This window comes from Haliotis rufescens, unplaced genomic scaffold (assembly GCF_023055435.1).
Source record: "Haliotis rufescens isolate VD_foot unplaced genomic scaffold, xgHalRufe1.0.p SCAF_2, whole genome shotgun sequence".
Taxonomy (NCBI): Eukaryota; Metazoa; Mollusca; class Gastropoda; order Lepetellida; family Haliotidae; genus Haliotis; species Haliotis rufescens.
This window is the reverse complement of record NW_025963890.1, coordinates 23,445,529-23,470,797: the sequence shown is the minus strand read 5'-3', so window position 1 is coordinate 23,470,797 and position 25,269 is coordinate 23,445,529. Positions and strand designations below refer to the sequence as shown.

At 38.3% G+C, this 25,269-nt stretch overlaps 2 protein-coding genes across 2 annotated transcripts in view; one reads left to right on the top strand and one right to left on the bottom strand.

The window, feature by feature from the left end:
- LOC124146203 (serine/threonine-protein kinase NIM1-like) overlaps nucleotides 1-7,524 on the top strand; it is a 52,968-nt gene extending 45,444 nt beyond the window's left edge. The window contains exon 4 of the mRNA XM_046516380.2: nucleotides 3,934-7,524. Coding sequence (XP_046372336.1) covers nucleotides 3,934-4,677 — 744 coding nt within the window. The 3' untranslated portion in view covers nucleotides 4,678-7,524. The remainder of the gene's footprint in view (nucleotides 1-3,933) is intronic.
- Nucleotides 1-25,269, bottom strand: part of LOC124146204 — a 119,909-nt gene that overhangs the window by 55,331 nt on the left and 39,309 nt on the right. The window lies entirely within an intron of this gene.

The window sequence follows — 25,269 nt, the reverse complement described above, 5'->3', positions numbered from 1 at the left end:
GAACAAAGGTTCCAATCTGTCCGGCCACTGTTGGAATATCTGTTTGATGTGAGTGTGTTTACAGTCCTAGTAAGACTTTTCATCTTTAATCATATCTTGTTGAGTACCAGGGACACATAACAAGTCTGATACTTTCAAACGGGAATTTAGACCTTTTTACTTCATGCTCCCACAAGTGGTTTAAGGAGCAATTCAAATTACAACTATTGTTTAAGATTAAGTTCATAAATAATAAAACTAGTCAGATCTTGAAAATTGGGTGATGAAAATGAATTAACTGAAATTGAAAGTACTATTTTGTGAGGTGAATCTGTAGCAGCTTCAGAGCAACATGCTATTGATCAGTAATGTCGCAGCAACTGTTGTCTGTGTGTTGTTAGGTGATTTATGGCACTGTGAAATGTACAACATTAACAGGTGCCTGGGATTAGCTTGCACAAGGGGGGACTGGAAACAAATCTTTCTTGGAATGTTTAAGGGAAATGAGACTTAGTTTTGACATTCTACTTTTACCCTGGTTTTCTTGCTAATGCCAGTACTGTTACTAGGTTTTAGTGTAGTCTTGTAGTTGGACAGAAACCTCCTGCCCTTTACTCTTATTAAGAACAACTATTTCCGAAGTTTCATTGATATTGAGTTGTGCTAATAGTATTTCTTTGCCATGGTTTTGGCAACTGTTCTGATGTTTAATATGTAATGAGTTTACGGTAGATTTTGTAATGTAAGAGATTTGGCAAAGATTTAAACAGATTTATCTATTAAAATAATTAAATCTTTGATGACTAATCAGACAAAAAAAAGTTGCTTTGAAAATATGAGCTGAGTTTCAATATGGCAGTTGTAAAAGTAATCATTCAAGTGGTTGATGATGTTCAGTCGTTTTGGAAAGCATCTGCAAGGTTTTATAAAGTTGTGTCGTCAAGTAGTGTGTTTTAATCATTGCCCTTGCAGAAATATTTTTGTCCTCCTTTTGACTTCACATGTTCCTTTCAATATTTAAGAATTGGCCCTCACTCAATGAAGGTTTATACTCCAATGAACTCACACAAAGTGAAAGTCAATTCTTATAATTTTTTATCACAATTTCTTACCTCAAAGGATGTAGGCCAAGATCTAAACACAATTTTATTTAGTACGTGTGACTTCATGTTAACACTGACAGCTATACAACAACCAGCTATATCGCGGAATAAAATAGTTCCTCAAAAAGAGAGGTGACATGAGCGTATGGATGCACAACTTGCTCTTCAGAAACATCTTACACAACACATGTGTTCAAATGATATCACCATTAGATGAGAAAGGTCTGTAAAGAACTACATCAGTAAGTCAATACATTTACATCAAGTACAAGACGTCAAAATGGCCTACACAATAAACGTGAAGGGAGAGATTTCCGAAGTTGTTAATGAACCTGTGGCGGTTACATGTGTTAGTCATCATTGATCAACTGGCCGATCATTGAAAGGTGAATAAAGATGCGTCAAACAGACACTAAGGTAAATTCATAGATTGCTGGAGATGGTCAGTGTCAGCCTAGACACGAATCGAGTCGATACTACGATAGTTTAGATGTGCATTTCTTCGTTTGTTCATTAGGATGGGCCGCATTAGAATCATGCAGTCACGCTCTCTGACATTTCTCAATGTAAACTGAAACGAATAAAGGTTCTCAATGATCAGAAAGAACGCTTATGTATGTTTTCGTGCTAGGGAATTCCCAGGGGTTTCCCCAGGAATGTGGAAGCAGTCCGTCAGTGTTTACGTCATTTCAAGAACATGGTCTCGTGAAAAACGTATGAACGTCAAATTGTGTTGTTCATACACTTATGAACGTCAATTTCGCGGTCATGTGCCCAACCTCTCGTCCAATGGAAAAGACGTATATCGTGTAAACTTCAAATTAAAAAATTATGTTGGCATGACATCATTGATATGTATATATTCTACCGGTACTCAAAAAAAGTTAAGGACCAACCAATTCCTTCATATTACTACAGTAAATCTGTCAAGCCATGACAAATTAACGATTGTAATTTAAATAATCAGGTGGTCTTTCACATTTTTTTAGTAGTATATTATAAAATAAATTATTGTTTATTGAAAACTTTGTCATCAATAGTACCACTAATTTTCCAGTTATGAACTGTTGGGAGTCTCAATCAAATATTCCACATGGTTGCCATGGCAGCTGTATTTGATGTCTATCTACATGAAAACAATGTTTAAAATATCCAATACAAAACATAACCAGGCTCATCAATACAACTCACCCATTGTAGTTGATTAAAGTAGGTGTTTTGTGTTTTATTCTCATTGTCATGACAAGATTTGCTGTTTCACTGTCGACCCACATGATACTTTCCCACAGGAAGTTACCACTTCTTGTTTTCTATCAGTAGAACATGAGTGTCCTTCAATGTGCATCTATGCCACCATAAAATCATTAAAAGCCTAACATTACAGCATTGATCAGTTTTTAACAAACACGGAATGTTTTTCATTTTATTCTCAGTAACACCTTGATTTGTTCGTTTACAGAAGGGATTGATCAAGGATAGTGAGTCATTGTGGACTTATGTTGTAAACAGCAATCTTAATGATATATTTTTCTTCTGGTAAAATAACCCGGAAATAGCAATCAGTTTTGCACACATTTTCTCCCATGATCTACCTGTGATTCTGTTAATAAATACCCAATACAATAACTTAGAAGAATTTGAATGTAATCATTAGAAGAACCGAAAAACAGGTGCATTTTCCCTTTTGATACCAGGATAATTCGGACAGGCAACTTTTTACCAGGACTGATAAGATTATCAAGTAGCCAGTTCTGTGGTGTCGGAAGATATTTTGACAAGGATGCAACATTAATAATAACATGGACATTATTATCCCCCGCCACGTTGTGGGGTTGGAGATTTAGAAATGGAGTTTTGTCCAGCTGTCCATCCATCCGTCCCGCTGTTCAAAGAGGACATACTTTTTCTCAAGTACTATTTTAGAAAGAGAAGTGAAATTTTACACACTGATATTACTGGTCATGATCTTACATGAGTTCAAAAACTGATGTCTTAAATTTCTTTTTTTACAGAATTATGGCCCTTGCTCTGTGCTTTTTCAATTTAGTGCATATTGAGTGAAATGTAGACAACTATTCTCTAAAACTACTGACCTAACATGAACAACAGTTTTCATGCTTGTCTTAGTGATCTTTGTCAAGGCTCAGTTCAAAAATTGGTACCGTAAATTACATTTTTACAGAGTTCATGTATTTACTTTTAGATATTGAGCATATACAGAGTTACGGCCCTTGATCCATGTTATTTTACAAAGTGCATAGTGTCTGCAATGGGGACAGGTTTTCCCAGAAACTACTGAAGTTAGCTTATAAATCTTAGACATACTTATCAAGACCTAGTTGGAGAATTGGTGCCATTAATTATTTTTTCCAGAGAATTGTGTGTATTAATTTCACATATGGTAATTTTTTCTTATGACTGAAAACAACTATAGTGCCTATCTCTTCTTAAGGCTTTAAAGGACTTTTCTTTTGTAGTTTATATTCACTGCTATATCGACAAAAAAGAATTTAATGTGCCCCTTGGCAGGGGATAGTGATAACTCTGTTTTCTTGTTTTGATTGCATTGCCAGAAGGATAAGATATTCTGTCCATGGATAATGATTCAAGTATGAAATAACTGAACACATGAGATTCCTTTACCATATCCAGTGTTCATGATTAGCATGATAAATGTTTGGTCCATAAAACATGAACTCAAGTTCATGAGGTCTGCAGATCAATGGAGAAATGTTTCAGTGAAAACTTGTTTTTATTTGTCAAGATTCGGCAGTTTCAAACCTATATCCTTACTGTTGTCTAAGTAATATTTGCATCAGTAAGTCTAATGCTGTGTGTTTCTGCATTTCAGCATGACAACAACATTATTCACAGGGATCTGAAGGCTGAAAATGTGTTCTATGCATCTCCAAAGCTAGTCAAAGTGGGAGACTTTGGTTTCAGTACATGCAGCAAGCCTGAACAAACTTTGAATACATTCTGTGGTTCACCCCCATATGCTGCACCAGAGCTGTTTAAGGATGAGAGTTACTTTGGAACATATGTAGATGTGTGGGCACTCGGTATCATGCTGTACTTCATGGTAACTGGCATAATGCCTTTCCGTGCAGACACTGTCGCCAAGCTGAAAAAGTGCATCCTTGAAGGTAGCTACACCATTCCGTCCTATGTGTCTGACAGCTGTCAGTTTCTTATACGTAGTATTCTCAAAAACATTCCACAAGATCGTTTCACTATCACCGAAATGAAGCGATCTGATTGGCAAGAAGGACAGGACTTTCCAGCCCCCCTGGAGCCATTCAATATGAACCCTAGTACAGGTTCATTGTCTTTAGGTGAAGAGGAAAAGGAAGCAAGGAAGATTATGGACGACCTTGGCATTAGTGAGGATCATTTCCGTCAAATGAATGGGAGAGATTCCAGGAACAGCATCACAGGGACATATCGTATTGTGTTGCATCGTGTGCAGAAGAAACATTCAGGCGTTGTTGAGGGCATGACCTCATCTACAAGGGATGTCAGCCTCAGTGATCGGAATCATGGCCGATTCCAACCTTCGTCCAAACAACAGTCAAAATTCTGCGTCATATTGTGATATTTGTTTCTACATCAATTGTAATACCTTGGTTTAAACAAAATTACCTGGATGGGTCTATGTGGCAAAACTGAAATGGTCAGAACCAAACATTTGTGGACAAAATCATTTTGGAAAGTATGCATATCATTCATAACAAATTTGTCAAAATGAAGAAATATCCCTTGTTTTTGTTATATATGGACATGGGCATGTAAGTGATCATGTTAGATAATTAGTCGATGATATGTTTTGCTATGTATCTTGTTTTTGAGCTGACATCTACTGTTTAAACCATGATATTGCAAAATTGCTAGAACATGTTTTTTTAGCCAGTGTAGAATATAGTCAAGTTTTCAAGTATTATTTTCTGAAGGGCACTATCAGTGAAAATGACAGAAATGTAACAAATTCCTCGAATAAGGACTTTACAAATCCGCTTTTTAAAAAGACAAACACAGAAATATTGCTTCACGACATTCCACTACAAATGTTTCTGTCATATCTCTTTTTTATATTCTAAGTCATTACTGTGTGCTTGCTGTCTTTAAGAACAAATTAACCTCTGTTTCATTTTGCTCCATTGGTCATGTTGGTCCTGAGCTTCACTCACATACATCCTTTAATTCAAATTATGTCACATGTTTCAAGTTCAAATAGTATTTGTTTATTCAGTTTGAAAATGTTGCAGGTACTTTGTTTTATTACTATGTTATTTTATCATGTTGAGGTATTCAAATGGTTTTAGAGTATGTTCTTTATGCATTATGACCTATATGCCAACCTTAAAGGCTATGTACAAGTACAGAATTTGTAAAGTTCTTTTCCCCAACTCTTTTCTTACCTCAGAGATCATGAATGTTTTATGCAGCCACTACAAATAACATTTGGAAGCTCCAGTGAGAAGAGAACACAGTCCTGTTCTGATTTACAGGTGCCTTGTTGTCCAGGTTGTTGAATTCACAACTCTTTATATCATATTACAGATTCTTTACCCAGTGTAACAAGGTTCTCAAAACTGTTTTTGTACAGAACTGAATCTCTCACTCACATTTGTTGATAAGAAATAATAGGCAACTATTAGGTCTCATTTTGAGAATGTGTATTTTACACCTTGATTTCTGTTTTTGGAATTGTTTACATTTTTTATATCTCTATGTCTATATTTGCATCCACCTTGTGGAACGGTAGCTTTAAAAGAAGGGTATTGCACGATGACATTTTTTTTAATCATTTTGTCATATTATCAATCACATGTTAGATAACATTGAATAATATTTTAAAACATCACTGAATCTATTTTTCAGTAACTTTAGATTACAATTATCAGTTAAAGTTTTAACTATGTGTATTTTCTAACCCCTTACTATAGGTTAAGGTTTCTAAAATATATATGAGGAAGCTGTGTCTTCTCCAGGTACTAATGAATGTTGTAAGGAAGTTTCTGTTAGTGTTGTCCTCATTATGGCTGTTGATTGTCATGCCTACAGAAGGTGTTACATAGAATAAGTGGAATAACTAGGATCTAATTGTAGAACGGTCACAGCTGTACGTAAGTTCTACAGCTTCTAACTGAAAATACTTTTCATTTGGCCATTTTGTTTTAACTGTGTACTTATATAAAGCCTCTTGCCATCGTGTCTGTCTGTGATGTCTACCCTAAAGTATTATCAGAGAAGGAATGGAAGAAGTGAGCATTAATTTGCATGTGATTGTATGCTATCAGAATTAGATGAAACTGCATGTATGTGCCAAATCCTGTTACTGGGGGCTAATGATTTCAACAATTGTTTGATCTTGAACTTTACCAAAATTGAGCATACTTTGATTTGTTAGATTTCTGTTGTTTCTTTAAGAGCTGTCTAGATTTTCATTACTCAAGGAAGGTGTTTTGGTCGTGATAACTGGAATACAGACATTTCAAGTTTTAATACTTATGTTCACATGTTTTATTACCCAAATGGTGAAGAATCACTGAAGATACAGGTGTTATGATACTAAATCTGTACGTCACACGTGTGTTGTACAAGGTTGACCTTAGTTTAATTGTTTTGATTGGATAACTGTGTCACACAGGAACTACTATTTTCATTCTTAAAAAATCACAAGACGTCTTTTACTTTTACAACTACAAGGCAGAACTGAAGTAATCTCATAAAAGCTAGAGACATTTACACACACTTTATTAACCAAACAAGATACTCATGTACATCAAATTCACTTTGCATTCTATATTAGTGATGCATAGAGCTACTACAGACATTATATAATCGAGCTTTGTCCATTTGCAATGTGCCGATAAATCAAGGGTCCCTATGAGCATGACTCACCTAACCACTTTCGCGACTTTCAATTTGATTTAATGTAGTAGGTTAAGCTTGTGAAATGGAGTCAGTTTAAACTGTCTGGACAGATATCTAAGACTTACGTTGGGTGCTCCGGTTGTGCCATCAGTGTCCCCTGCGATGCGTTTTTTGTGGCATTGCTTCCAAAGGTATTTGTTTATAAATAAACATACACGGCTGCACGACCAGATCATTCAAAGTGATCTGATACAAATCAATCGTGAAATGTGAACAAAAACATTCCCTATTGTTGTCTTGCGTAAAACGCTGTTAATAGATCAGGGTTGTCTTTTCTTTTTCCGATGGTGACCTTGCCCTTCGTTCGAAAGCAGTCATTGACATGCAAGCAGACTTGAGTTTGTTGATTTCCAGGTCTTCAGTTTCGGGTTGTACAGTCAACATAAACATCTTTGGCGAACACACTGATTTCCCTCTTCCAAAATGGTACAGACAGGATACAAATTCAGCTGATAGATCAAGGAAACCGAACCATTTTGATTGCATGCTGGGACCCCGTCATGTGCGAGTGTTGGTTCTATATTTAAAGTGCAGCGCTACCGGTAATTGACTTTTTAAGTTTTCTCACAGTTGTCTTGCATATTACCGATGTACTTGAATTACCTTAAGTTGAAGAAATTTGAAAAAAGGATCTTGAGCGTTGATGCTGCCATGTTGAAACACACAACAGCAGGAATATGTTGTTAACGCGTATGCATAGAAATGTCAACATTTTACGATATTCATGCGCGACCAGATTTGCAACCAGTTTCAGTATGGGATATTAACGAACAAAACTTGTTATGTATTTACACTTAAATACATACTTAACATCGGTAATAAATGAAATACTACACTCATTCTCGTTGGATACCATTTTTATGAAACTTGTGAACTTTCTATGGTATCTAACGAGAATGAATGTAGTATTTTCTATGTATGACACCCATGTCCGCTGTCTACATTTGATCTTAATTCACTTCAAATAGACAAAAGAAATTATGGATAGCAACTTTTATACTTTATTTTTTTTAGTATAGTGTGCAACCAAGTATTATGCGCAATAGCCTCTAGGGGAGTCAGTTTTTTTGGGAAAAAAGGGTTTTTTTTAGCATTATGCACAGAAAATAATTACATTGTACCCCTTCAGTGAATTCAGGTAAAGGAATGGGTGATAACGAACTCGGTCAGTACAAATTTGAAATTTGAGATAAAAATCACCAAACCTGTTTCTTATTCTGCTAGGCATTGTTTTACATGGAGAGATTAAGATTATCATGTGTATTTTTTCGTAAACTAGGATGGAAACAGCCATCAGCTGTACACCCGTTTTCTCGGAATCTACCAGTGATTCGGTTAAGACCTTCCCAGTAATATAACTTTAAAGAATTTTGATGCAACGATCGGAAGAATATTGTATCTGAAACTATTATTAATCAGGAATAATATATTCCAATATCATGTTATTTCAGTTGCAGCTTTACTATACATATGTGAGATAATAATAACCATAAGCATTGCACTTTGGTGCAGCTGATCGCTATTGCCGGATATTTATTTATGTATGAACAAATTTTACCAGTCACCGTCAAGGCTCCCGCGCTCACGGTCATGATCATGAGAACTTTATGTTGACATATAATGTCAAACAACAAATGTGACTTTTAACAAGTTCAACTTTCATCATTCGTCAGAGGGATTAACAGGAGTGGATTAACTAATAACAGAAGGAAGATACAGTAACAACATGATGGACAGAGAACACACGATGATGAAGCCAATTAAAAAAGCCAATAAACCAATAAAACCGGATATAAATTAGTTCTAGGTGGGGTGGTTGGAAAAACTATTGTTTGATGAGTTCATAAAAAGGCGATTGGGATGAAATAGCCTAGAGCTCTGTTGATTGTGGCAGCGATTCTGGACTGCTTCTGCTAGTTTTCTTTTTGTGAAGTCATGGAGGGTTTTGGAGAGGATTTGGATGTTTTCCCAATTGATGTTGTGATTTATGCAGTTGAGTAGAACTTTGAAAGCTCTAGATGGATTTTTATGGCAGTGTTTCAGCTGCAAGGTTTGATATTTCATGACTGCAGTTCATCTAATTCTGGTTATTGAGAACTAAATTATTGTGAATGTGGTAAAGGAACCCTCAACACTCAACATCACACTATGTAGACAATGCTTGCTTCGGTCAAAATATAAAATTGAAAACTATTTGTGTAGCTCAATGTTTTGTCTGTTTTGTTTGGAAGAAGGTGTTGGGTAGAATGGTTAAATTCGAAGAAGTTACTGATAACTCTGTTTAAAGTGTTTTGTTTTGTATTTATGCAGTAACATGTATATGTATATACTTCCAAACTTCGAAGAAGGCTTTTCAGTTGGCAGTGACAACATACATTCCATTAAATCAATTATTATTTACAGAGTTAATTGTTACTTTTCGTGTAGGTGTAGGAGGATGGCGCAGTTAGGTAAATAAAAATAAATTTATGCTATTTATTTTCTATTTTGTCAACCGTAACAGTACAAAGGGTGTGGCCTTAGCATTAGCTGCAAAACCAGCAGATTGTGAAAAGCAAGATGAAAGAGTACAAGCACACCAAGCATGGGGGAAGTGACTGTATGTGTACCTCTAAAACTACTTGCATGAAGTGCTAATGAAGACTTTTCATGTTCTGTTTTGCTCTCTCTCTCTCTCTCTCTCTGTCAACTACTTGCTTGAAGTGCTGATGAAGGCTTTTCATGTTCTGTTTCTCTCTCTCTCTCTCTCTCTCTCTCTCTCTCTCTCAACTACTTGCTTGAAGTGCTGATGAAGGCTTTTCATGTTCTGTTTTGCTCTCTCTCTCTCTCTGTGTCAACTACTTGCATGAAGTGCTGATGAAGGCTTTTCATGTTCTGTTTTGCTCTATCTCTCAACAATTTGCATGAAGTGCTAATGAAGACTTCATGTTCTGTTTTGCTCTCTCTCTCTGTCAACTACTTGCTTGAAGTGCTGATGAAGGCTTTTCATGTTGTTTTTCTCTCTCTCTCTCTCTCTGTCAACTACTTGCTTGAAGTGCTGATGAAGGCTTTTCATGTTCTGTTTTGCTCTCTCTCTATGTGTCAACTACTTGCATGAAGTGCTGATGAAGGCTTTTCATGTTCTGTTTTGCTCTCTCTCTCAACTACTTGCATGAAGTGCTAATGAAGGCTTTTCATGTTCTGTTTTGCTCTCTCTCTCAACTACTTGCATGAAGTGCTGATGAAGGCCTTTCATCTTCTGTTTTGCTCTCTCTCTCTCTCTCTCTCTCTCCCTCTCTATCTCTCTCTAAACTACTTGCATGAAGTGCTAATGAAGGCTTTTCATGTTGTTTTGCTCTCTCTCTCTCTCTCTCTCCCTCTCTCAACTACTTGCATGAAGTGCTAATGAAGGCTTTTCATGTTCTGTTTTGCCCAAACCTGATGCATATCTATATTTTGAATGTTTTATTCCAATAAGTATTCCATGTTGATGACAAATGTTATTTTGAAATGAAGCAATGATATATTCTATAATAGTTGGAAGATAGTGTGAAAGGTCTGAAAATTGAATAATGATGCATATTTTAATAGACAGTTGTTTAATATATTGATCAATGTAACTTTATCTTCTAAATCATATATACATTTGTTCAAAATCAATGCAAATCTTCAGTGAAGACATAGACTATGCAACTGCCACTTGTGGATAGCAAGATGCATACATTATGTACACTGAGATAAATAGGTGAAAGTGATGCATGGACTGTTCGTGCAGTGAGTAATACACCCCTAGTTCCACCTATATATACATTTGAATGATGTGAATATTGTTATATAATACTGTTATATATCTTATTTTACAGTTGACATATATGTTGAAAAAAATGGAGTGGTCAAATACAACCAAAGTGACAATCTAATTTGTATTTGTATCATTGATTTCTATTTTGAAACATATTTATTTATCTGTTCAATTATATTCTTATGAGATGTGTCTGTTATGGCTGTCCAGAGTTGTGTCCCAAAGGAGTCCCAGAATTGCCCTGATTATGTGTCTAGGTTTGTCAGCTTGTGAGTATCTAGGTTTGTCAGCCTGTGCTTGAGGGGCGGTCGGGTAGCCTAGTGGTTAAAGCGTTGGCTCGTCACGCCGATGATCCGGGTTCGATTCCCGACATGGGTACAATGTGTGAAGCCCATTTCTGGTGTCCCCCGCCGTGATATTGCTGGAATATTGCTAAAAGCGGCGTAAAACCATACTCACTCACTCACTCAGCCTGTGCTTGTGAGTATCAGCAAAGAGGTAAACATCTGAGATTTGCAACAAATTCGGGTTTAAGGCAGCTGACACACCGTGATTAACAACAATCCATCTTGCTAACGCAAGGGAGTTATCTGACTGTAAAAGTCCTTAAACTTGCTAAAGTAGGCTTGAATTCCAGAGTTTTGGCAGGACTAACAGGCCTATGCATAGTCCAATCAGAATTGAGCCACGAACTAGACATCCAGTTTGTAAACATCTTGGATTTCAACGTGCAGATTTCCGTCGACTGCAAGATTTGCAAAGCATGTATACTTTCCACTGGGCGTTGACAGATATTTTCCAAATCTTCATATTTTTTGTAAAGGTGCTCAAATGATTTGATGCACTTTGCAAATCAATCAGATTGTCATGACTTGGCGCCACCATTTTGTTTGAAGCAAATAGCCACTGATGGTGCTACGATTGAGCCCAGAAATGCCAGCCTAGTTGGGCTAGGGTGGAAACTGGACTTATACAGTGAGTTAACTCCCTGGCCTCCGGAAGATGAGAACAATCATGTTAGGTTGAGTTGGAGTGTCATTAAGAAGGAAAGCAGTTTTGTGGAAGCTAATCCAACATAAAGAAAAGGAGTTGAGGATACATTAGTACACAAGTGGAGGAAAGAAATTACTGGACATTTTTACTTCACTTGAATTCATTGCACCAATGAAAAGGTTGCATCAATGAAGTATTGGAGATGCTTCTGAAAACAATATACTTGTGGAGGAAGGAAGGAACAGGGTATTTGTGTGCTAATGAACCATTCCCTTCCAGTCAATCTACTGGGATGTGGAAGCAGAATCAGCTTCTGTTCGTCTCCTCAAAACAGAAATACATGACAGATAACAGGAACTGATCTTAGAGTGAAATATCTAATGTTTGATGATTTCAGTATAGTGTAAAGCTGTCAGGTTATATTTCAACATCAATATTGTCCCTTGATTGGATCAGGACTGAAATAGGGATTTAGTACAAATTGCAATTAACAGACTCCCTTTGTCATTATCTTCCCTAATTGTCTGCCAGTCAATGTGTACTTGAACATATGACAAATATTGATTGTGTACATATCTATTGATGACCGAGCCTGTAATTACACTAGGCTTTGTAGGTCAGCAGTGTATATCAACATTTTCACTGATCAATAGTATCATCTCAACACTGAAAATTTAGTTTCTTGTCTATTGATATGGGTTTGGTTCTCTGTTGTGTGGATGTATTTGACCTCCCAAGCACAGATGCACACAGGACTGTTAGACACTGTGTCTCTGTGAGTGTGTGTGTGTGTGTGTGTGTGTGTTCAAGATGCACTGTAAATCTAAGTCATTCTTGAAGTATTCATACAGCATATGGCCACTTGTTTGTTAGCTTGTACAGGGTCACAGGCTATTATGTTATACAAGTAAAAGTTTGATTTTATACAAATTGGTGTTTCATCTTGTCATTTGAGCTTTCTTACAGATTGTTGATTTATTTGAAACATAAGTATTGAGATAGCTTAAACTATATTTGCTTGAAGGTTAAACTGCTTTACATGTTGCCTAGAACGTTGCTTCCAGGCCACACTTTTTCTTTAGTTGCTTATGGGTTTTTCTTAAGTTTTCTGCATCACTACAGGTCAGCTGGTATACAAAAATAAAAGGAGTTTGATAAACTTTGAGCATTGCAAACCTGAGGAATCACGTGGGAGTACTGTTGTGCATCTGTGCATCTGTGCATCCTATCCATTTCAGAAACAACAAAACACATTATTTTGACTCCCATGTTTTGATATGTCAACCTCAGTGGGTCCTGGATAGATCCTATGGTTTGGTGCAATATGCTGTAAGCTAAACGGCAGGATGAAAAATGAGCAAATTCTTAAAAAATAAATTCTACTTCAATGAAATTTACAGTCATCAGATCCGTAAAGCAAGTGAAAAAAAAGATGTGTGGCCTTGATAATGAATCTAGCAATGTCATGACTTTTTTGTTCTTACCAGTTTGGTAAGCATTCAAGCATTAATAGTTGAGTCAATAATTCAAGAAGTGGATTAGTTTGAAGCTCTTTCAGGTGATCAAAGATTAGGCTCATCACACACTTGTTGCTGGAAAAATTTACATAGTCTGATCATCTGATGAAGTGTTTGGCCTATAAACTTGATATAAGCATCAGTATAGTTTCCTCACAAGATTCTGATTGGACATACAATGTGTCCATCATGAGAAACATTGTTGTCTTTATTCAAGATAATATCCATGTTAAACAGGTGAGCTTCAGAGTTCCACAGCTTGGTTGTAATGTTGGACTAGGCATGGGAGACAGTGCACAATTTCTGATGTGACAAAGGAATCATTCAAACATATCTATGCATTAGAGTGACTAGACATATACATTATGCATTATGCCATTAATCATGCATGGCCAGAGTAACATTGAGTGCAGGGTAAATGTGTCACCATGTACATTGCTATGGTCAAGGCTATACAGTTGGATTAATGTTATTCTGCATAACATCTAGCAGTTCTGTTTTCCTCTACATTTAGATTTCAATGTCGACAAAAGAAGTCAATCATGTATCACTTTTATCCCAAGGCAGACCTGTTTACAGCAAATCAATCCTAAGAAAGTCATGGTCGGTAGTGTACAATCCTGTTATTGGCAGGAATGGTTGACCTAACTTTCAATCAATCCTGTGTGGCATTCTAGGTAATTACTTTACTTCCTCTCTATTATCTAAAAACCTGTTTGATTTATTGCACAAGTTGAAAGTATCTTGTCATCACAGTCACAGCATTGATCTGCCTTAATGTATCATGGTCAGGCGTCCCTAGCCATGCACACAGTCTGTTTCAACTGTCTGCATCACTGATGTTGCGTGAAGGTAAAGTGATTCACAGGATCTTCTCATGGTCCCTGAAGGGTTCTTAAAGGGGGACTGGTCTGGGCAAATTGGTTGTCCTAGCAAGTTTATGTCCAGGAGTTACACACTTTGTCTCATATTTTTTATGTATAATATTCTAACTGTAAATGATTACCCTCATTACATAGAAACAATGTCTCATTATCACATAAGGCAGAAACTATAGTGTCTAGATCTACACTAATAATTGGGGATAACAGTAAACAGTATCTGCATCTTAAACAAGGAACTTGGGGCAGGTAAATTTTCTGTCCAAGCAAGTCATTCAAAATCACTTTGCTAGCCCTTTGAAGTCCCTCTTTAAGTAGGGGTCTTGTCTGCTAACTTGAAATAATTTTATACAACTCACGAATTAGAAAGTCTGAACCAAGCTGTAATGCCTGTCATCTTGAAATATCAATATTAGTTCATTATTACCTTAACCCACAAGTAGCCTAGTGAGTAGTAAAGTGTTTGCTCGTCACGCGGAAGACCCGGAAGACCCGTCTCCCCACATATGTACAATGTGTGAAGCCCATTTCTGTTCCCCATCAGACATTGTCTCTGTGTAATGTCGGAAGTCAGTAACTTCTAGATTGCTATACACCATAAACTTTGGGTTTGCAGACAGTGTTTTTTTCATGCAACTTGTTACGACAAATTGTCCAGGTTTTTTTTCCAACGATACAAATTTCAAACTCCAAACCAAACTAATCTTTTGGTCTTTGCCACATCGAGCACTAAAACACTTGTACTTAAAGGCACAACTGTAAAAACATTGCACCCTTTCGTATATGCGCTACATTAAAAAAATAGCTGGTGAGATTCATTGTTAGAAACACGAACAAAGACCAGAAAAATGTCAAACGGCTCTGCCATTCCTGGTGCAGTGCCTGGAACAGTTAATTCAGATTTTGAACTGGAGGGTCTCTAGCCCTCTCTGAGCGGCCAAGGTATTCCCAGCTTGTCTATCTTAAAAAAGAAATTACAAACGATACGCACGTTTAGCACCCTACTCTTTCAAAACGTATGGTTTGTTTTAGATCTATTATATATGGTATATATATATATATATATTGTTATTTATATGAGGGTCACTATGAGTCCGAAAGCAGATGGAAGCAGGGTGGTAAATACATGACTGGTCGATCGGATCATGTTTGTATTTTCCTACAGCAAATGTCACAGCCTACAAAGACCAGATCATTTCTGACCAACACGCAAGTGGCGATATTATGATTAGAATATGTCAATAACGATAGGTTCTCAAATTCGATGACTGAAATTGATTGGAAATATATGTTACCAGACAGACAAGGTAGAAGACATAGCTGGCTACTATTTTTAGCGCTCACTGGAAGCAGTAGTGAAAGTTAGAATAGCACATAGTATATCTTTTGACAAACATTTCACTGCAACACTGAAGTGTATTAAGTGTTATACGATTCAAAGCACATGAGCTTGGGGAGCTACGTGGTAAGTCCATTTGCCGGTGACGCCACGTGGGAGTTCGATCACCAACTGAATTTGTGGCATTGTAATGAAAGTGACGCCCAACTCAGTCCAACACAACCAGTTACACAACAATGTTTAGCTTCGGCAATGTACAACGCCCTTTACGAGGACTGTTGAAGTTTTCGGTTTCCCGTTCCAGTGAAAGGTACCTAACAACTTTAAGACGACCCTATTTACATTGAATCATGACAACCGCCTCCTTCAAACACGAGCAAATCACGTGCACCATTCATGGATGTGGGTAGTTGTATATTTCAGTGGATTTACACAAATACTATTTACTTAACTCGCAGAAAAATACGGTTGGGGGGAAATAGGTACGTCTTGCAAATTGCCGGCATAATATTTAAAATGTTTTATAGTCTTATCGAATTTCTTGGGCATTGTTTCTATAGCAACATACAACAGTGCGTGTTATCCAGTGACAACCTGAACAAGTCTAAACAACAATCTTCATTGCATTGAACATTGAATAGTGAAGGGTTCATAACTTGGCAGCTAAAAAATATAAAATATATAGATCATATTTTTGCATTAATACCGATATTTAAGAATTACCTAGGATGTCTCTTTTCTCACACATTGTAACGTTGCACTTATTAACCCTACTCTAAGACGGGTGACACCCGAGTCTCTGTCGCACGTGCCACGCGCACCACCAGTGTCGTCACTTTGTGACACCTGTCTGTCATGTTGTCTATGCCGATTTAGATGGCAGACGAGTCGGGTTCTATTAATCATTATATCGATTGGTTTTTGAATGCCCCATGCTGACTGTGCCACACACTGACGTAGCTTCCATGTCGTTTTCAAGGCTTTATAGTAATGTGGTGATTTGCTCGATATTAATTTCCATGCCGGACATTTTGATCACATCTCGGCAAAATGGGAGATGGAACGCGCTAAGTAGCAACTCATTATACATAATTCAGAATATTCAGGCCATTCGTGATTATGACGACAACTACATCAACGATGGCCAGTCAGGCACAAACATCATTATCAGTTTACGCTCCACCTGGGATTCACTCGCCACTCCAACATACGCCGTCATTGACAGTTAATACTCGCATTGTCTATCAGCACAGCACACAACACCCATTTCCTATTGTTATCTGTCTAATCGAAAAAGACCTCTTAATCAAGGTCCATTATTTGGTAAAGATGTGTGCGACACTCAAGGCTTGTTTGTTATTTAACGCACCCCTCAGCAATATCACAGCAATATGACGGTGGTCTGTAAATAATCGAGTCTGGACCAGGCAATCCAGTGATTGACATCATGATCATGCATCAATGCAATTTGGGATACGATGACATACATGACCGCCTGATCCAGTTAGTCGCCTTTTACGACAAGCTCAGGTCACGTGGGACCTATATTCGCCACTACAGATACACCAAAGGTAAAAGACTAGGTATTGAAATCTATAAAAGTTACACAATATCATCATGATTTGTGATATTGACACGCTTTAAAAAAAATATTATTCGCCACAAATAGTTGTAAGTTTTGTGATTTATTTTAAATAACTAAGACCTGGGAAAGGGGAATCTAAACATTTGACAATCCAAAGTTCTATGGGATTTTCCAAAAGCTGACGTCGGTATTATATACCCACGCCTTGTCATAAACTTGATGAACACTGGTTGTTGTGATACCGTAACCTGGCAACGATGCGTGTTTGTGGCTATTTAACCATATTTTCCTACTTGCACAGCGGAGTAAGAGAGTTATGCAAGCTTAGTTCGGAGACTAGGCAGTTTTATACGTATAAACAGCAATCAATGCGAAACTTAAGATCAATTTGAAGATGGGAGGTTACCATTTGTGCGGTGAAAACATATAATGCAACGGTTTACTCGTTACCATAGTAACCGAAAATAAACTATCTATATCAAAGGGATGCCAAGTTCCTCATCTGTCAATCTTTAGAACATCTATGTAAATGAGTGGGTATTTATTCAGATGTGAGTTTATATTTGTAAGTTTCCCGATATCTCGCTTATTATCATTCAGTTCATGTCTCTTCGCTTATTGCATGCAGACAAGACTGTCTTTGATAGTTGATAGACCTATGCCCCGCTGAGTCATTAACCTGACGCCCGGTAACCTGTAAAGGTTTAATTGGTCAAAGGAATAATGTGGTTTGGTATTGCGTTTGAAATGGATAAAGATTTACAAATTTAGTTTGTACATTGCAGAAAACAAACCATAGGAGCAGCTGACCACGTTATACAACTGATTATGAAGACACGATGACCATGTGGTGACATGGCCAATATCACATGACACGATGACCACTACCATGTACATGGAGACACGATGATCACGTGATAACCTAATGAGCAATAGCACATGAAGACGTGGTGATCACGTGATAACCTAATAACCAATAGCACATGAAGACACGATGATCACGTGATAACCTAATGACCGATAATACATGAAGACACGATGATAACGTGATAACCTAATGACCAATTGCACATGAAGACACAGTGATCATGTGATAACCTAATCATCAATAGCACATGAAGACACGATGATCACGTGATAACCTAATGACCGATAACACATGAAGACACAATGATAACGTGATAACCTAATGACCAATAGCACATGAAGACACGGTGATCACGTGATAACCTAATGACCTATAGCACATGAAGACACGATGATCATGTCGTGACATGGCAAATACAACGTGGCGACATGAAGACAATGTGGTTACACAATTACCAATATCACATTACTGCATGGGGACTACATAATGACATAATGACCCATATCACATGATGACATTATGACCACTATCACATGATGACATAATGACCCATATCACATGATGACATGATGACCCATATCACATGGTGACACAATGACCCATATCACATGATGACATGACCCATATCACATGATGACATAATGACCCATATCACATGATGACATAATGACCCATATCACATGATGACAAAATGACCCATATCACATGATGACAAATACCCATATCACATGATCACATGATGACCCATATCACGTGGTGACATAATGACCCATATCACATGATGACACAATGACCAATATCACATTACGGCATATAGACCACATAATGACATAATGACCCATATCACGTGATAACCTAATGACCAATTGCACATGAAGACACGGTGATCATGTGATAACCAAATGACCAATAGCACATGAAGACACGGTGATCATGTGATAACCTAATGACCACTAGCACATGAAGACACAGTGATCACGTGATAACCTAATAACCAATAGCACATGAAGACACGATGACCATGTTGTGACATGACAAATACAACGTGGCGACATGAAGACCACATGGTTACACAATTACCAATATCACATTACGGCATGGAGACCACATAATGACATAATGACCCATATCACATGATGACATAATGACCCATATCACATGATGGCATGATGACCCATATCACATGATGACACAATGACCCATATCACATGATGACGTGATGACCCATATCACATGGTGACATAATGACCCATATCACATGATGACACAATGACCAATATCACATTACGGCATTGACACCACATAATGACATAATCACCCATATCACGTGATAACCTAATGACCAATTGCACATGAAGACACTTAGATCATGTGATAACCGAATTACCAAAAGCACATGAAGACACGGTGATCACGCGATGACCTAATAACCAATAGCACACGAAGACACGATGATCATGTCGTGTCATGACAAATACAACGTGGCGACATGAAGACCACGTGGTTACACAATGACCAACATCACATTACTGCATGGAGACCACATAATGGCATAATGACCCATATCACATGATGACATAATGACCCATATCACATGATGACATGATGACCCATATCACATGATGACACAATGACCCATACCACATGACATGATGACCCATATCACATGATGACATAATGACCCATATCACATGATGACATAATGACCCATATCACATGATGACCCATATCACATGATGACATAATGACCACTATCACACGGTGAGATCATGACCCATATCACATGATGACATTATGACCCATATCACATGATGACATTATGACCCATATCACATGATGACATAATGACCCATATCACATGATGACAAAATGACCCATATCACATGATGACAAATACCCATATCACATGATGACACAATGACCCATATCACATGATGACATGATGACCCATATCACGTGGTGACATAATGACCCATATCATATGATGACACAATGACCAATATCACATTACGGCATGTAGACCACATAATGACAAAATGACCCATATCACGTGATAACCTAATGACCAATTGCACATGAAGACACGGTGATCATGTGATAACCTAATGACCAATAGCACATGAAGACACGGTGATCACGTGATAACCTAATGACCTATAGCACATGAAGACACGATGATTATGTCGTGTCATGACAAATACAACGTGGCGACATGAAGACAACGTGGTTACACAAAGACCAACATCACATTACTGCATGGAGACCACATAATGACATTATGACCAATATCACATGATGACATAATGACCACTATCACATGATGACATAATGACCCATATCACATGATGACATGATGACCCATATCACATGGTGACACAATGACCCATATCACATGATGACATGACCCATATCACATGATGACATAATGACCCATATCACATGATGACATGATGACCCATATCACATGGTGACACAATGACCCATATCACATGATGACATGACCCATATCACATGATGACACAATGACCCATATCACATGATGACGTGATGACCCATATCACATGGTGACATTATGACCCATATCACATGATGACACAATGACCAATATCACATTACGGCATTGACACCACATAATGACATAATCACCCATATCACGTGATAACCTAATGACCAATTGCACATGAAGACACGTAGATCATATGATAACCGAATTACCAATAGCACATGAAGACACGGTGATCATGCGATAACCTAATAACCAATAGCACACGAAGACACGATGATCATGTCGTGTCATGACAAATACAACGTGGCGACATGAAGACCACGTGGTTACACAATGACCAACATCACATTACTGCATGGAGACCACATAATGGCATAATGACCCATATCACATGATGACATAATGACCCATATCACATGATGACACAATGACCCATATTACATGACATGATGACCCATATCACATGATGACATAATGACCCATATCACATGATGACATAATGACCCATATCACATGATGACCCATATCACATGATTACATAATGACCCATATCACATGATGACATAAAGACCCATATCACACGGTGAGATCATGACCCATATCACATGATGACATTATGACCCATATCACATGATGACATTATGACCCATATCACATGATGACATAATGACCCATATCACATGATGACAAAATGACCCATATCACATGATGACAAATACCCATATCACATGATGACACAATGACCCATATCACATGATGACATGATGACCCATATCACGTGGTGACATAATGACCCATATCATATGATGACACAATGACCAATATCACATTACGGCATGTAGACCACATAATGACATAATGACCCATATCACGTGATAACCTAATGACCAATTGCACATGAAGACACGGTGATCATGTGATAACCTAATGACCAATAGCACATGAAGACACGGTGATCACGTGATAACCTAATGACCTATAGCACATGAAGACACGATGATTATGTCGTGTCATGACAAATACAACGTGGCGACATGAAGACAACGTGGTTACACAAAGACCAACATCACATTACTGCATGGAGACCACATAATGACATTATGACCAATATCACATGATGACATAATGACCCACTATCACATGATGACATAATGACCCATATCACATGATGACATGATGACCCATATCACATGGTGACACAATGACCCATATCACATGATGACATGATGACCCATATCACATGGTGACACAATGACCCATATCACATGATGACATGACCCATATCACATGATGACACAATGACCCATATCACATGATGACGTGATGACCCATATCACATGGTGACACAATGACCCATATCACATGATGACACAATGACCAATATCAACTTACGGCATTGACACCACATAATGACATAATCACCCATATCACGTGATAACCTAATGACCAATTGCACATGAAGACACGTAGATCATATGATAACCGAATTACCAATAGCACATGAAGACACGGTGATCACGCGATAACCTAATAACCAATAGCACACGAAGACACGATGATCATGTCGTGTCATGACAAATACAACGTGGCGACATGAAGACCACGTGGTTACACAATGACCAACATCACATTACTGCATGGAGACCACATAATGGCATAATGACCCATATCACATGATGACATAATGACCCATATCACATGATGACACAATGACCCATATTACATGACATGATGACCCATATCACATGATGACATAATGACCCATATCACATGATGACATAATGACCCATATCACATGATGACCCATATCACATGATGACCCATATCACATGATTACATAATGACCCATATCACATGATGACATAAAGACCCATATCACACGGTGAGATCATGACCCATATCACATGATGACATTATGACCCATATCACATGATGACATTATGACCCATATCACATGATGACATCATGACCCATATCAAATGATGACATAATGACCCATATCACATGATGACATAATGACCCATATCACATGATGACATCATGACCCATATCACATGGTGAATAATACCACGTGAAGACATGGTCACCACGTGAAAACATTATCAGTAATACCACGTGAAGAGATAGTGAGCACGTGATTACATAATGAATGATATATAACAATAAAACTGCCCCCCACCCTCAACAGCCCATTTTCTACGCTGTATCACTCTTACAGAATACAATAAACTATCAATCCTTGACAAACATGGTGCATTGGTGCACGAGAAGGAAATATTCATACGTACATTTAACGATTCATCAGGAAAAATCTACTATGTTTATTGTTACGTTTTTATTGCTAAGTAACAAGAGGTGCGTTGATGTTAAACTGTTTTGACGACGTCACGCTTTTGTTGTTGCAGTTGATTCTGAACGTGCATTATATAAAAGCAAAACTGACGCAACTGCACGTCATTATGCAGTATCACATGCACATGTATTATTTATCAACTATAACAAGGAAGCCGGCTAACAACGCCCAAGACCACGTTTTATGTCCACACAGTCACACCTGTATGTATTGTTATGTCAGTATGTAAACGTTCACATGCAGTGCCGTAGCCAGCCGGGGGGCAGGGAGGGCAGTTGCCCCCCTAGATTTTTTATAGAAAACAGTTTTATTTGAATCAAGTTGGGGACAAGTGATACTTGTACAAATATTTGCCCCCCTGTCAAAAAAAGTTAACTACGGCCTTGACATGTATGTAAATGGTGCATATGAACGCAAATGCATATATGAGTAAATGTATGTAAATATGTACATATGCTGGTGTGTATTCGGGTCAGATGAATGAATGCACACAGAAACGAATATGTGAGTAATTGTTTTGTTGCTTGGAGAAATGGATGTGTTTAGCCCGAGACGGTTGACATCTGTTATGTAACACAACACAAATAGCAGGGGAGAAATTGAACATCAACATCAAGGGTTATATCTCATTCGGTAGACACCCACCTCACTGTTTAAAGTTGTCTAACTTATGGGAGGTTGCCGCATCGTGGCGTATTTGTAATTGACGCCTCCGTTCATTCAGACGTCCAAAAACATTCAGTGGCCATCTGGCTCTGCTCTAGACTGACATTTGGTCCCAGAAATAAAGTCATCTTCTTTGAAAATATATATCTACAAAATAAATTTTAAAAAATCCGAATGGAGCCCAGAACAAGCTGAGGCAATCAAAACTTGCCAAATTATTCTAGACTTAGGTTGGACTACTTTTTCAATTTCTCGAGGGTCTTGGAGGCAGACTATCTTTGCTACAGTGATAGCTGAGGCTCCTTTGAGCTACATATTGATTCCCTCACTTGGCACAAGCTTTAATTATTTCTTTTGTTTGGTTGTTGTTTAACGCCGCACTGAGCAATATTCCATGATGACGGCGGTCTGTAAAGAATGGAGTCTTGACCAGACAATCCAGTGATTGACATCATGAGCATCAATCAACGTAATTGGGATCGATGACATGCATCAACCAAGTCAGCGAGTCTGACCACCCGATCCCGTTATTCGCCTTATGACAAGCATAGTCGCCTTTTACGGCAAACATGGGTTGCTGAAGGCCTATTCTACCCCGGATCTTCACTGGTCTTAAGCCTGGATTTTCAGCATTTAGCTGGAACACCAATTAGTATAATGGGTATGTTTATTTGTCTCCCTACCACGGGTACTGTTTGCCATGTAGGAAACTGTGTCCCTTATATCCACGATGGAAAATGTCCGAATTCGCGAATACATGGTCATCATAAATGATGTACACGTCCTGGCCATCCTACACACATGGATAAGTGAATAACACCCTTCTCGATTACAGGTCGTCCTCGTCAGGAGACCATGTCCCTGAATCACGTCTTCCGTGTCGTCCTTCTCATGACACCATGTCCCTGAATCACGTCCTCCAGGTCGTCCTTCTCAAGACGCTATGTTCCTGCATCACGTCTTCCGGGACGTCCTTCTCATGACACTATGTCCCTGAATCACGTCTTCTTGGTCGTCCTTCTCATGACACCATGTTCCTGCATCACGTCTTCCGGGTCGTCCTTCTCATGACACCATGTCCCTGAATCACGTCTTCTAGGTTGTTCTTCTCAAGACACTATGTTCCTGCATCACGTCTTCCGGGTCGTCCTTCTCATGACACCTTGTCCCTGAATCACGTCTTCCGGGACGTCCTTCTCATGACACTATGTCCCTGAATCACGTCTTCCGGGTCGTTCTTCTCAAGACACTATGTTCCTGCATCACGTCTTCTTGGTCGTCCTTCTCATTACACCATGTTCCTGAATCACGTCTTCCGGGACGTCCTTCTCATGACACCATGCCCCTGAATCACGTCTTCCAGGTCGTTCTTCTCAAGACGCTATGTTCCTGCATCACGTCTTCCGGGACGTCCTTCTCATGACACCATGTCCCTGAATCACGTCTTCCGGCTCGTCCTTCTCAAGACACTATGTTCCTGCATCACGTCTTCTTGGTCGTCCTTCTCATGACACCATGTCCCTGAATCACGTCTTCCGGGACGTCCTTCTCATGACACCATGTCCCTGAATCACGTCTTCCAGGTCGTTCTTCTCAAGACACCATGTCCCTGAATCACGTCTTCCAGGTCGTTCTCCTCAAGACACTATGTTCCTGCATCACCTCTTCCGGGTCGTTCTTCTCAAGACGCTATGTTCCTGCATCACGTCTTCTTGGTCGTCCTTCTCAAGACACTATGTTCCTGCATCACGTCTTCCGGGT